The sequence below is a fragment of the Drosophila subpulchrella genome, unplaced genomic scaffold (assembly GCF_014743375.2).
Source record: "Drosophila subpulchrella strain 33 F10 #4 breed RU33 unplaced genomic scaffold, RU_Dsub_v1.1 Primary Assembly Seq44, whole genome shotgun sequence".
Classification (NCBI taxonomy): Eukaryota; Metazoa; Arthropoda; class Insecta; order Diptera; family Drosophilidae; genus Drosophila; species Drosophila subpulchrella.
In genome coordinates, this window is record NW_023665655.1 from 1224650 (window position 1) to 1239348 (window position 14699).

At 42.7% G+C, this 14699-nt stretch overlaps 1 protein-coding gene and 1 long non-coding RNA gene across 2 annotated transcripts; both read left to right on the forward strand.

Annotated features, from left to right (window-relative positions):
• Positions 1 to 1108: 1108 nt before the first annotated feature.
• On the forward strand, positions 1109 to 4721 carry LOC119562397. Its single transcript, XM_037875589.1, has 2 exons — positions 1109 to 1417; positions 1477 to 4721. Exon 2 carries the CDS (start codon positions 2935 to 2937, stop codon positions 4687 to 4689), a length of 1755 nt encoding a protein of 584 aa, XP_037731517.1. The 5' UTR covers positions 1109 to 1417; positions 1477 to 2934; the 3' UTR covers positions 4690 to 4721.
• Positions 4722 to 8274: 3553 nt separating this feature from the next.
• Positions 8275 to 9493, forward strand: LOC119562398. The gene is made up of 2 exons (XR_005221826.1): positions 8275 to 8979; positions 9039 to 9493. It is a non-coding gene; the product is annotated as an uncharacterized LOC119562398 (long non-coding RNA).
• The last annotated feature ends 5206 nt before the right edge of the window (positions 9494 to 14699 follow it).

Sequence of the window (14699 nt, forward strand, 5' to 3'; positions counted from 1 at the left end):
AAACTGGTGGTGCAGTCATTAATGCTGTAGTACCAAAACCTGTCCCATGCTTGGTACCAAAACCGGTTACCTGTGTACCGCAGGGAAAACAAATATTTGTTTCACGGCTGAATCGTTTGTTTAAAGGATGTTGGAAGTCCCTCTAATGAGCCGCACACTGCGCCCTCTACTATTTTCCTACTGCACTCCTTCAGAATACAAGAGGCTTACTAAGTAAGCTGACTAATTTGTACACTAATAGATTTTCTTTGTCTTCCTACGTTATTCTTTTTACAGAAAACAGCTCACGCAGCTCACTAGCCCAATTCCCCACGGTTGTCGCCAGTGAAACTTCGTCTGGCGATCCGGGGTCTACAGCACAGCAATCGATCTCAGCACCGTACAAATGGTACTGAGTTCGAAGGCTAAACAAAATTCGGTTCCCGAATGTGCAGTTCGCGAAATGATGCCACTTGAGATAGCCGAAAAATCTGAGGTTAATAATACAGCACTGATTCCAACTCCGCATGTTGACTTATCGTCCTGAGTACCGAATGAAACTGGTAGTGCAGTCATTAATGCTGTAGTACCAAAACCTGTCCCATGCTTGGTACCAAAACCGGTTACCTGTGTACCGCAGGGAAAACAAATATTTGTTTCACGGCTGAATCGTTTGTTTAAAGGATGTTGGAAGTCCCTCTAATGAGCCGCACACTGCGCCCTCTACTTTTTTCCTACTGCATTCCTTCAGAATACAAGAGGCTTACTAAGTAAGCTGACTAATTTGTACACTAATAGATTTTCTTTGTCTTCCTACGTTATTCTTTTTACAGAAAACAGCTCACGCAGCTCACTAACCCGATTCCCCACGGTTGTCGCCAGTGAAACTTCCTCTGGCGATCCGGGGTCTACAGCACAGCAATCGATCTCAGCACCGTACAAATGGTACTGAGGTCGAAGGCTAAACAAAATTCGGTTCCCGAATGTGCAGTTCACGAAATGATGCCACTTGAGAGAAAATCTGAGGTTAATAATTCAACACTGATTCCAACTCCGCATGTTGACTTATCGTCCTGAGTACCGAATGAAATTGGTGGTGCAGTGTTATGTGCTAAATGATAAAGAAATATGCACAAGTTGTAAATTTAGCAAAGCTGTTTACATTAGGACTGAAAACGATAGTCGAAAAATCGATACAACACTATCGACGACTCGTGAGTTCAGGGAGTCGTGCAGCTTGGACAAGTCATGGAACTGGTTCCTTAAACCGGATAACTCCCAAATGAACCAAGGTTTAAATTCGGAAAGTTTGAGTGGTTTTTGGGCTAAGAGAGGCTTGAAAAATTGAAACAAGCAAGGGTGTTTAAAGGGCAAATATAGTTGGTCACAGACGGTTCTGGTGGAAAAAAATATATATAAGATTAGAAGTCAAGTTCCAGTGAGTGATAAATAAAATCCTTGTTAATGTGAGTGTAGTTGAAATATAAATATTTATAGAATATTCCGTGAGGGAAAAGCCTGGAGCAGGAAAATATACTGACGTAAGGAGAGACGAAGACCAGCCACCAGGAGGAGATCTACATTTTCGACAGGAAAATTGGCCACTCATCCCCGGGTGGCCCCAGGTTTTTTTTATTCGCCCCTTACATTTGCCACAGAATTAGCAAAAGGTTCCCGAAAGCTACAAGCGGCAAACAAATTCAAAAAGCTGAAAATTAATACAACAAAATTTGAGACTGATGATATTAATTATGTAACCCGCCCAAATTAATTTATTCCTAATTATATCCATTTAAATTATTTATTTATCTAACCTATTTATTTATTGTTTATTGTATTTATTTATTTATATATATATATTATGTGTTCCCTGTGAAAGTGCGGTACCGTAGGTAGGGTTATAAAATGTTAAAATTTAAGAAAAATTTGTGAATTATAACGTGAAAACGAAATGAAGTCGTGTGAGTAGAGATTCGTGTTGGGGGTGAGATGAGTTAGGCGAGGTAGCAGGATCCACCGACCAGGATTGGGAGATGTGTCCAAAGGATGTTGAAGGATACACTCATGGTTGGGAGGGACTCCAGGACCACAATAAGATCTGTGTTGTCCAGTCCAGATGTTCGAGAAAAATCCGTCGTGAAATTGCCAGTTGTCCGAGTTTGAATTTCCGTTTTTTTTTGTTTTTTTTGTTGTGTCTGCTGCGTAGACAACAGTGTTGGTTGTTCCCCTCCCTGGGATGTTCGTTGACTAGCCGGCATATACACTGCGCGAAAAGCAGGACACGACAAATGGCGCCCAATGAAAATATAAGAAATTAATGAAATGGAATCGATAAAAGTAAAAATTTTCAAGCATAACGTAAAAAGTAAATACTTACCAGAGAATGTGTCAATAGAAAGCGACATCGGAAACCAGCTGTTTGGACCGTGGGCGGGCTTAGAAAGTCGAACCCATCGTAGCCACAGTGAGTGAAATTCCGAAAGGTCCTTTCTGCTGAGCACAATCCTTGCTGAGAGAGAGAAGACCGAATAGGAGTGGACCCATGACCGAGTAAAGCGGGACATGCGAAGCCAGGCTAGGAGGTTCATCAGCATATGAAATAGAAAAAGAAAACAATTGTCATTTTAATATGTTGTCTGTGGTAAAGTAAATGTGTAATAACTTATCTAAATTTGTTGTCTATGTTTGGAGTTGGTGTGGTCCATGTACGCTGTGAATAAAGTGTAACATCGTTGCCCAGCCAGTTTCAAGTAGAGTCTGAAAGATAAGGAGTAAATTAAATTATCAAAATCGTTTAAATACTTGTGAAAAATTGACACGAACGGATTAGGAACTGAAGGAAAGGAGAGAAAAGTTAGTGGATAATGTAAATAGCTACGTCTCATCCCCCCCAGATTAGAAAAATTTGAAGAAAGGGATAAGAAAAACAAATATACATAAGAAAGGAACTAGGATATGCCAAATAGTGATAGGAATAGAGTTCAAATCGGAAGAAAATTGAGGAGAAGTTTGGAGTTCATCCGGAATAGGGGACCAGCAGGTATGACTCCGCCAGTAACTCGCTCACAAGCAAATCAAGAGGAGAAATTAGAGAACATATCGGCACCCGAAGGCATGGAGTCGCTAAGGGAGCAGAATCCTGAAGGAATTGGAAGCGGAAGTCCAGGAGAAGCTAGTGGTCTTCAAGCGGTAGGCGGAACCGGGGATATACCAAAGTCTTTGCCATCTGAGATAAAATCAGGTGTTAATGCGGCACTGGTTCAAGCTCAACATACGTACCAGGTGGGAATGTCGACGGAGTACGAAATGTTTAAACAGCAGATGCAGCAGGATATGATGCAGTTCATGAAGGACATCAATGACTGCATGGCGGAGTGGCGCAGGGATTTCGTGAAGGAAAAAGCAGCATGGCAGGCATCTACGCAGGTTCGCCAGGCCCAAGGACAACAAGTTGGACAGGGCCAAATACCCTCTTCGGGGACGCCGATGCCGCCACCTCATGGCCTTGCCGAGCAGCCGCGGGCAAATCCGAGTCAGATGCCACCATTCGACCCGAGGATGCTACAACAACCTCCGCCAATCATACTGCCGGGGGTAAGTCACCACATGGGTTTCCCGCCGCCAACATCTGGGGCGCTGTCCGAGAAGCAGGAGATGAATCGCCACGCATCGGAAGGGTATCGGCAAACCGCCTGGTCGACGGAGCAGGAACCAAGGAGATGGAATGGGTCTCACATGACGCCGCCAGAACATCCTCCTGGAAACGGTGGGACTCACAACAACTTTAATCCAGGACCGGATCAGCGTCGGTCAAGCGGGGCAGTGGGCGATTCTGCGTTTAAAGTCGGCCAACTGCGGAAGTGGGGGCTCAGTTTTGATGGAAGTCCCAGAAGCATGCCCGTGTCAGAGTTTATATTCCGCCTCGAACATCTCCAAAGGTCGTATCAGGTGCCGTGGAAGGAGGTCCTAAGAGAATTTCACGTGTTAGTTGAAGGACAAGCCAAGGATTGGTACTGGATGTACGTGAGGTCAACGGAGAAGCAAGAGTGGACTTACCTGAGGTACGCACTACAGCAGCAGTTCCAGAGTCACCGATCCAACTTCGAGCGAGAGTATGAGCTGCGAGAACGGAAGCAGAAGCCGGGAGAAACGATCGAGGTGTATATCCAGACCATGCTAGCGCTCAGATCTCGACTAGAGATGCCGTTTTCCGACTTTGACCTGATAAAAGTAATAAAAATGAATATTAGGGATCAGATTTCGAGAATTATATACCCGATATACATCACTAATATGGATCAACTCCGACATGAATGCCACGACGCGGAGAGGATATTGGCGACTCGGTGGACCCGACATCCCAGCAACCTCGAAACTCACCGAGGGTATAAAGATCGTCCGAGGATCGATGAGCTGTGTCCAGAATCAGTCGGAGAAGAGAGTGTACCTGGAGAACAAGAGGAAGTGGAGGCATTGGCTAGACACTGGGAGACCAACAGGGAACGACAGCCACTGACATGCTGGAATTGTGGAACCGTGGGACACCCATTCAACGCGTGTGAATCGGAGGTGTTGAAGGTTTTCTGCTTCAAGTGTGGACTACCCGGTGTGAGGACTCCAAGATGTACTCGATGCCAGACGGGAAACGGCGTGAGGAGCTTGGGCAAGAACGAGGAACCACGCTCCAATCCGTTTGCCATGAACAAGTGAAAGCCTCGTCAAATTGCATGCCTAATGATAAGGATAGCTGTAAGGAGAATAAAATTAGTAAAATTCTGATAAATATAAATAAACCAGCACATACCATTAAATGGTCGAGACGTGAACCGATAGCAGTCCGGGAAGCACATTACCAAGAGGTCAGGAACCGAATATTTGGGAAAAATGATCCGGACCGGAACATTTCGCCAAAAATTGCCAGAGCCCGTAGGAGAAGTCAGCAGCGGAAGGCAGAAAGAAGGATGATTTGTTCGGCCATCAGAGCTGCGGTGGAAGGCGACAACAGACCGTTCGCACAGGTGAAGATCGAAGACCTGGAGGTCGTGGGTCTCTTGGATTCCGGGGCATCAGTAAGCTTGCTTGGGAAAGGTTGCCTAGAAACAGTGGAAAGGTTAGGACTGAAATTAGAGAGATCACAATCGATAATGAAATCAGCAGGAGGTACACAGCATCGAGTAGTGGGGAAGATTCAACCCAGCATCTCGTATAATGGGGTAACGCATCGATTGCCGATACTCCTTTGTCCATCCTTGAAACAAAAATTGTACCTGGGCATAGATTTCTGGAGAAAATTCGAATTGGCACCAGAGGTGGTGGGGGTAGAATCCTTACACCAGGTGGAATCCGAGTTTATGGCCAAAGGAGAACCGATAGAGGCACATATCCTATCCCCCGAGCAGACTGAGCAACTGGAAGAAGCAAAAGGACGTTTTCTGACCTACGAAAGTCAAGGATTAGGACTTACCAAAGTAGAAGAACACTCGATCCAGTTAGTTGAAGGAGCTGTACCCGTCAAGGAGAGATTCTTTCCCGTGTCTCCGGCGAAACAACAACTGCTATTCGCAGAAGTCGATGAAATGCTACGGTTAGGAGTCATCGAGTTAAGTGAAAATCCCTGGAACAACCGAACGACACTGGTACAGAAACCTGGAAAGAATAGGCTGTGCTTAGACGCGAGAAAACTGAACACACTTACAGTGAAGGATGATTACCCGCTACAGAACATTGAGTCGATTTTAGGCCGGGTGGATGAGACGATTTTCATCAGCAGTATCGATTTGAAACATGCGTTCTGGCAAGTGGAACTCGATGAGAAAAGTCGTCCCTTGACCGCTTTCACAATACCTGGAAGGCCACTTTATCAGTTTCGACGGATGCCATTCGGATTATGTAATTCGGCTCAAAGGTTGTGTAGGGTAATGGACAAAGTAATCCCACAGCGTCTTCGCAGCCGCGTCTTTGTATACTTGGATGACTTGCTGATGATATCCAAGACTTTCGAAGAACACTGCATGTTGCTGAAAGAAGTGGCAGAGTGTTTGAATAAAGCAAATTTGACGATCGGGCTACACAAGTCAAAATTTTGTTTTAAATACTTGCGATATTTGGGATTCATAATCGGTGATGGGGCCTTGCGGACGGATCCGAAGAAAGTTGAGGCGATTATGAAGATAGAGGTGCCCAAAAATACGCGACAACTACGCAGCTTCTTAGGAACCGCAGGCTGGTATCGCAGATTCATCCAAAATTTCTCCGGTGTAAGTGCGCCGCTCACGGACTGCCTTAAAAATAAAACAAAGTTTATGTGGACGGAGGAAGCAACTACGGCATTCGAAACGCTGAAGAAAGCACTTACCTGTGCGCCGGTATTAGCTCATCCAGACTTTGGAAAAAACTTCTGGATACAGTGTGACGCCAGCCATGTAGGGATTGGGGCAGTATTATACCAGCAAGACGTCGAAGGATCGGACCGGCCAATAGCATTCTTTTCGGCGAAGCTGAGAGGAGCACAACTCAATTACAGCGTAACGGAAAAAGAGTGTCTCGCAGCAGTAAAAGCCGAATGAAACCGCCGAAGTAGAGTTCTTCGAGTTTGAAACAACTGAATTTGAGAGTCCTGAATACCTGGAGGGACTGCAGTTGGTTGAAGAGCAAGGAAGAGATAAATTTCCGGACTTACGTGTGGAAGAAGGACTTCTATTCAAGAAGACACACTTCAATAGAGAGGAAAGTGGGGAATTTGAATGGAAACTGTGGATTCCGGAAGCATTGACGACAACTCTAATCCAGCAAGCCCACAGCGGCGACATGGCGATGCATGGGGGTATGGCAAAGACCTTGGCGAGACTTCAGCAGATGTATTACTGGCCCAAAATGGTAGTTCAAGTCCGAGACTTTGTAGCAGCCTGCGAAAACTGCAAAGAGAACAAGCACACCACACAGATAAAGCGACCAGTGATGGGGAAGGAAGTACGGACAGATCGACCCATTCAAAAGTTGTATCTGGATTTCTTAGAAAAGTATCCGCGATCTCGCCGAGGAAACACCATGCTATTTATCGCATTAGATCACTTGACCAAGTTTGTATGACTAAAAGCGATGCCGAAGGCCACATCGACAGCTGTAATCCGATTCCTGCAAGAAGGAATATTCACCCAATTCGGAGTTCCGGAAACAATCCACACGGACAACGGAAGACAGTTTGTATCCAAGGAATTCGAGAATATGCTAAAAGAATATGGAATTACACACATGAAGACAGGGAGATACGCACCACAATCCAATGCTTCGGAGAGAGTGAACCAATCCGTATTAGCAGCAATCCGAGTAAACATCCAAGATGACCACACGCGATGGGATGAACACTTACCGGACATACAAGCGTCGCTGAGGTCATCCATACATAGCAGCACCGGAACTTCGCCGTATTTTGCCATGTTCGGACAGCACATGTTCACGAACGGGAAAGATTACTCGTTGGCTCGCAAGTTGAATGCCCTGAATGAAGCTGAGGTAGCCCAATTGCCCAGGTCGGAACGACAACAGCTATCCAGAGAAAAAATAAAGGAAAGGATACATCAGGCCTACGAGAAAGCAGCGAAGAGTTACAACTTAAAGGCCCGAGAGATTCGATACTCACCGGGGCAAGAAATATACACTGGTCGGCATATGTATTTTGACAAAACAAAAGTTAAGTATACTCATAACTTGAATTTACTTCTTGCAAATTATAGGCATCAATGGAAAGGTAATTTCAATGCCGTTTGAATGATACAATACATTTCTTAACCCATTCAGTATTTATTGAAAAGGACGAATTTGTGTAAATCAAATTTTAAATTTTTTTTAAAACTTTTTTCCTTGACTTGAAAACTTAAATTTTTTGATGCAAAAAGTTTCTTCAAACAAAAATAATAGTAACTGCAAAAATAATTTTTCAAAAATCATTTTTTTTATATTTTTTATGATTTTTTGAAAATGCTTAAAAACATGCATTTGAGCCATATTTTTCTCTTTTTCATACAAATTTTTACCGACATTGTCACCTTCAAAAAATCATAAAAAATATAAGCAAAATGATTTTTGAAAAATTCTTTTTGCAGTTACTATTATTTTTGTTTGAAGAAACTTTTTGCATCAAAAAATTTAAGTTTTCAAGTCGAGGAAAAAAGTTTAAAAGTAGATGCTTACACAAATTCGTCCTTTTCAATAAGTACTGAATTGGTTAAGAAATGTATTTTATCATTCAAACGGCATTGAAATTACCTTTCCATTGATGCCAAAGTTTACATGAAGTAAGTTCAAATTATGAGTATATTTAACTTTTGTTTTGTCAAAATACTTATGCCGACCACTGTACAAGAGAAACTTTGTCCTAAGTGACTTCAGCAAGAATAGGAATTCCAAGTTTTGCAGAAAGTACACGAAATGTCGAGTCACAAAAGCGTTGGGAAACTCTTTGTACGCTTTAGAAAACTTGCGCGGCAATCCTTTGGGAGTTTTCCATGCAAAGGATCTGAAACAATAGTGCCCGGCTAGCAGATCACACTCACCAGGCATTAATCTCAGGGTTGTGGGCGGTGGCCTACGTTGGGCAGTACAACCAGCAGAACACGCACATCCTCCACTCCAGTTCCGAGACGAGAATCGAAACCGTAGTGTGCTTGTTATGTGCTAAATGATAAAGAAATATGCACAAGTTGTAAATTTAGCAAAGCTGTTTACATTAGGACTGAAAACGATAGTCGAAAAATCGATACAACACTATCGACGACTCGTGAGTTCAGGGAGTCGTGCAGCTTGGACAAGTCATGGAACTGGTTCCTTAAACCGGATAACTCCCAAATGAACCAAGGTTTAAATTCGGAAAGTTTGAGTGGTTTTTGGGCTAAGAGAGGCTTGAAAAATTGAAACAAGCAAGGGTGTTTAAAGGGCAAATATAGTTGGTCACAGACGGTTCTGGTGGAAAAAAATATATATAAGATTAGAAGTCAAGTTCCAGTGAGTGATAAAAAAAATCCTTGTTAATGTGAGTGTAGTTGAAATATAAATATTTATAGAATATTCCGTGAGGGAAAAGCCTGGAGCAGGAAAATATACTGACGTAAGGAGAGACGAAGACCAGCCACCAGGAGGAGATCTACATTTTCGACAGGAAAATTGGCCACTCATCCCCGGGTGGCCCCAGGTTTTTTTTATTCGCCCCTTACATTTGCCACAGAATTAGCAAAAGGTTCCCGAAAGCTACAAGCGGCAAACCAATTCAAAAAGCCGAAAATTAATACAACAAAATTTGAGACTGATGATATTAATTATGTAACCCGCCCAAATTAATTTATTCCTAATTATATCCATTTAAATTATTTATTTATCTAACCTATTTATTTATTGTTTATTGTATTTATTTATTTATATATATATATTATGTGTTCCCTGTGAAAGTGCGGTACCGTAGGTAGGGTTATAAAATGTTAAAATTTAAGAAAAATTTGTGAATTATAACGTGAAAACGAAATGAAGTCGTGTGAGTAGAGATTCGTGTTGGGGTGAGATGAGTTAGGCGAGGTAGCAGGATCCACCGACCAGGATTGGGAGATGTGTCCAAAGGATGTTGAAGGATACACTCATGGTTGGGAGGGACTCCAGGACCACAATAAGATCTGTGTTGTCCAGTCCAGATGTTCGAGAAAAATCCGTCGTGAAATTGCCAGTTGTCCGAGTTTGAATTTCCGTTTTTTTTTGTTGTGTCTGCTGCGTAGACAACAGTGTTGGTTGTTCCCCTCCCTGGGCTGTTCGTTGACTAGCCGGCATATACACTGCGCGAAAAGCAGGACACGACAGCAGTCATTAATGCTGTAGTACCAAAACCTGTCCCATGCTTGGTACCAAAACCGGTTACCTGTGTACCGCAGGGAAAACAAATTTTTGTTTCACGGCTGAATCGTTTGTTTAAAGGATGTTGGAAGTCCCAAAATGAGCCGCACACTGCGCCCTCTACTTTTTTCCTACTGCATTCCTTCAGAATACAAGAGGCTTACTAAGTAAGCTGACTAATTTGTACACTAATAGATTTTCTTTGTCTTCCTACGTTATTCTTTTTACAGAAAACAGCTCACGCAGCTCACTAGCCCGATTCCCCACGGTTGTCGCCAGTGAAAATTCCTCTGGCGATCCGGGGTCTACAGCACAGCAATCGATCTCAGCACCGTACAAATGGTACTGAGGTCGAAGGCTAAACAAAATTCGGTTCCCGAATGTGCAGTTCACGAAATGATGCCACTTGAGATAGCCGAAAAATCTGAGGTTAATAATACAGCACTGATTCCAACTCCGCATGTTGACTTATCGTCCTGAGTACCGAATGAAACTGGTGGTGCAGTCATTAATGCTGTAGTACCAAAACCTGTCCCATGCTTGGTACCAAAACCGGTTACCTGTGTACCGCAGGGAAAACAAATATTTGTTTCACGGCTGAATCGTTTGTTTAAAGGATGTTGGAAGTCCCTCTAATGAGCCGCACACTGCTCCCTCTACTTTTTTCCTACTGCATTCCTTCAGAATACAAGAGGCTTACTAAGTAAGCTGACTAATTTGTACGCTAATAGATTTTCATTGTCTTCCCACGTTATTCTTTTTACAGAAAACTTTCAGACAGGGATCAGTTAATAGTTTTAGGTGACGGTTTCTCGACGGTTTGCTTGATATTTCGCTATCTTAAGTAAACCATGTTCAAAATATGTTAGGACGTTTACTGGACTTGAGCTTTGTTTCCGAACCAGATTCTGTTTGCATAGTCAGAACCTCGGCAAATACGTAACCTGAAGATCCAGATTCTGTTTGGGATATCGTTTTGAAATTTTTCACAAAAATCTAAAAAATATTATAAGGATATAGTAAAAAATTGGTTACGAAATACAAACAAATGAGGCTCTTTCGTTATAACAATCATAGATAAGAATAAAAATGTATTTGAATAATTAAACAACAAATTTTAATTTTAATCTAACAATTTAACAAATATCTTCTAACAAATCAAAGGTAGATGATACCAATTTTGATGTATCTCTATCTTACAGTTTTCTTTTACCTGTTATAAAGGGCTCTGATCGTAAAGGAAGTATATTCATTAAATCCTTATTTCTCAATATGCGAGACATCTTCCGAGTATGTTAAAGCCGGCACTTCCTAATTTATTTATTGTTCGACTTCGTAGATTCCTCTGAATGCATGTTCTATCACCTGCGCTGCGTGAATTAAAATTTTCTGCACTGTCGCTGGAAGATGGTACCATGAATATTTTTGTATGAACTGCTCAGCAGTATCCAAATTTCTTAAAATTAAGCCTAGTACTCAGATCGGCTATGAGTTTCACTAGTCGAAAAATCTTATTATCTCATTAAATAAATTAAGTAAATCTTATTATATCACTGTCAAGCAGCTGGGCTTGTTGCCAAACGAAAAGCAAATCATTTAGAGCAATTTAAAAACGAAGAGTCTGCTGGTGCACAAAGAAATAAAAAAAGAAAATAAAAATAGATAAAATGTTCAACGAATGTTTTAATTTATGTAAATTAGAAGTTTAAGGCTTCCTTCTCGTCCCACGGATGCCTCGCCTTCTTTCCCGCGCCATCTGTAGTCCAGCTCCGAGTCCCAATAGGCTGGCCAATAATGGCTGTTGATAGCTCCTCCAGCTGTCCCTAAGCGGGCGACCTCATTTTCTCCTCCCTATAGAAGCCGGCGCTTCCTTCATCTCCGCTTTAGCTGCCAAGTAGTTGGTGGAGGTGGAGTCCTCTCCTCCAGCAGTTCAACAATTCTGCGGATTTGCCCCGTTGTGGTATTGCTTCCTGTCGGTCAAGTCCCACAATAATGGGCAACATCTTGGATTAGGCGTCCTTTTTCATCTGCACTGACCTTCTGTCGCCGTTTTTGGGGTTTTTCTTCCATTTAAAATTTTTAAATTCCACACCGCTTCTGCACGAACACCGCCAATGATTAAATTTCTTATTCTTTGTGACGAGGCTAAAGCCTAGTACTCACATCGACGAAAATCGCGAGCTTACCATAGGAGTGAGCGAGAGGCAAATACGCGGCTAACGCTTTTCGTCGGGTCAGTTTTTAAGCGCGGTACTCAGATGAGCTAAGGAAATACCAGAAAAAATACCCGATTTCGCGAGTGAATTTTCGATGAACGCCGTTAGCCGCGGCCCAAAGAATAAGAAATTTAATCTTTGGCGGTGTTCGTGCAGAAGCGGTGGGGATTTAAAAATTTTAAATGAAGAAAAACCTTAAAAACGGTTAAAGGAGGTCAGTGCAGATGAAAAAGAACGCCTAATCCAAGCTGTTACCCATTATTGTCGGTGACAGGAAGCAATACCACAACGGGGCAAATCCGCAGAATAGTTGAAGCGCTGGAGGAGATCCACTAGAGAATCCCAGTGGGAAGGAACATGCCGAGTGGGCCTTCGCTCTCTACATGGACATCCTGCCGGTCGTGTCCTCGCAAAGAAAGTAAGATCTGGTTTTGTTGTACTAATAGAATAATCTTTTTAGCAGAACCACCAGTAATATGATTTCCGAAGACCTCTCCATTAGGACTCCGTACAACATAACCACCAGCTACTTGGCGGCTTAAGCGGAGCTGGAGGACCCGCTGGCTTCTATAGGGAGGAGGAAAGTAGGTCGCCCGCTAAGGAACAGATGGAGAAGCCATGGCCAGCCACTGCCAGGATGCTGGGCGACTTCCAGCAGCATCAGCGGATCAACCCCGTTCCCAACCCGTTTCCCACCTCCCGCAAGGTCCTATATGCCCATTGGGATTCGGAGCTGGACTGCGGTGGCGCGGGAAAGATGGCGAAGCATTCGTGGGACGTTAAGGAAGCTTTAAACTACTAATTTACATAAATAAAAACATTCGTTGAACATTCCATTTAATTTTATTTTACTTTCTTTGTGTACCACCAGCAGACTCCTCCTTTTTAAATTTCTCCAATTGATTTGTTTTCCGTTTGGCAACAAACCCAGCCGCTTGACAGTAAGACCATGCTACATGCATTGCGGGTGAACTTTGAAAACTTCGGTCACACTACAAAGAATAAGATTTTTCGACTAGTGAAACTCTTAGCCGATCTGAGTACTACGCTTAACGGCGTTTATAAAAAATTCACTCGCGAAATCTGGTATTTTTCTGGTATTTCCTTAGCTGATATAAGTACCGTTCTGAAAAGCAGACCCGACGAAAAGCTTAGCAGCGTGTTTGCCTCTTGCTCACTCCTATGGTTAGCTCGCGGTTATCGTCTATGTGATTACTAGACTTTAAAAGAATATCCTTATATTAAAGATTGCAATATCGTTGCGCATCGGGTTATCACATCTTCATCAATGCCTGTAATCTTCGATGCCAAGCTTGGGTTACAAAAAAATTTCCTGGCAGTATTTCCATTGTTGGCGTTTCCTTTGCATTCGTCTCTTGGCTTATCAACAATTAATCCCATTTCGTCGCAAAATGCCGCTTGGATTCGTCCTTTTCTTTGCAGTACATTGAGCTTATGTTCTGCTGATCTTGATTGTCACATTTTTGTTTCCAACTTGTAAGAAATGTGCAAGAAATATTTTAAAAAACGTATGTAGGAATGAAGTGGTAATAAGCCGAACTCAAAAAACTCTTTGATAAAATCACTTCGCGACCGCTGAAGAGAGCGGACGTGTCTTGTGCGAGCTCCGCGAAAAGTGCAAGAAAGTAGATAAATTAAATGCAAACAAAACACAAAAAAATAATTAATAATAATTAATAATAATTAATAATTAATAATAATTAATAATTAATTTCGAATAAGCGAAAAGACGCTAAAATCCAAAGAAATTTAGGTTTCAACACACAAAATCGCTGTAATGACTTTGACTAGCACATACATTGTCTCATCTTATAATATTAAATAAGTGCCACGCTAATAAAAGCTCAATGAGCTACGAACAGAATAAAGAGCGACTCAGCTCCGCGAGCCGAAGAGACGGTTACTTTTCGTATGTCTCAACGCGTGATAGAGAAGTGCAAAAAACGACCCTACTGTCGGTCGATAGCCAAAGAACACGATCTTGCTTACCATGCTTACTTACGGCTTCCCCTACTCCGACTGCGTGGAGTCAACAATGCAAAACCCCCCCACCATCAGTTTCGACCCCTGGCGCACCAACAACATGCAACGGTAAAACTTCTGCATCCGCTCTAAATTTGTCAGCAACAACTACAGCTACGGCAAAAAAACCAACAACAACCACAGCTACGACTATTATTTCGGAATCGACTGCAACCGCAGCTCTAAATACAAGGGCAACAAAAACCACGACAACAAATCAAAACCAAAACAAAATTCAGCAAGCGGGTCCGGCCATACAGACAGGACTAGATCGGTACATCCATATCAAGCGTAAGCTTAGCCCGCAGAACACCGCGGTAGGTAACAAGGCAAAAATAAACCGTGTCCAAATAGAAGATAAATTACCCGGGAGATCCAACAGCAATAGATTTGCGCTTCTAGCGGAAAATGAACCAGAACGGGCTCAGGAGACCCAACCGAAACCTAAGCCCCCACCAATTTACATTAGGGAGAAAATCTCGAAATTGTTGCGCTGACCGGGGACGGAAACTTTCATGTTGTTCCGGTCACAAAAGGGGATATCCATGAAACCAAGCTTCAGACCAAATCTGAAGAACATTTCCGAGC

Bases quoted from the DNA above. Each gene is read 5' to 3' on its own strand.
- LOC119562397 (XM_037875589.1), top strand. From the start codon at position 2,935: ATGCCAAATAGTGATAGGAATAGAGTTCAAATCGGAAGAAAATTGAGG.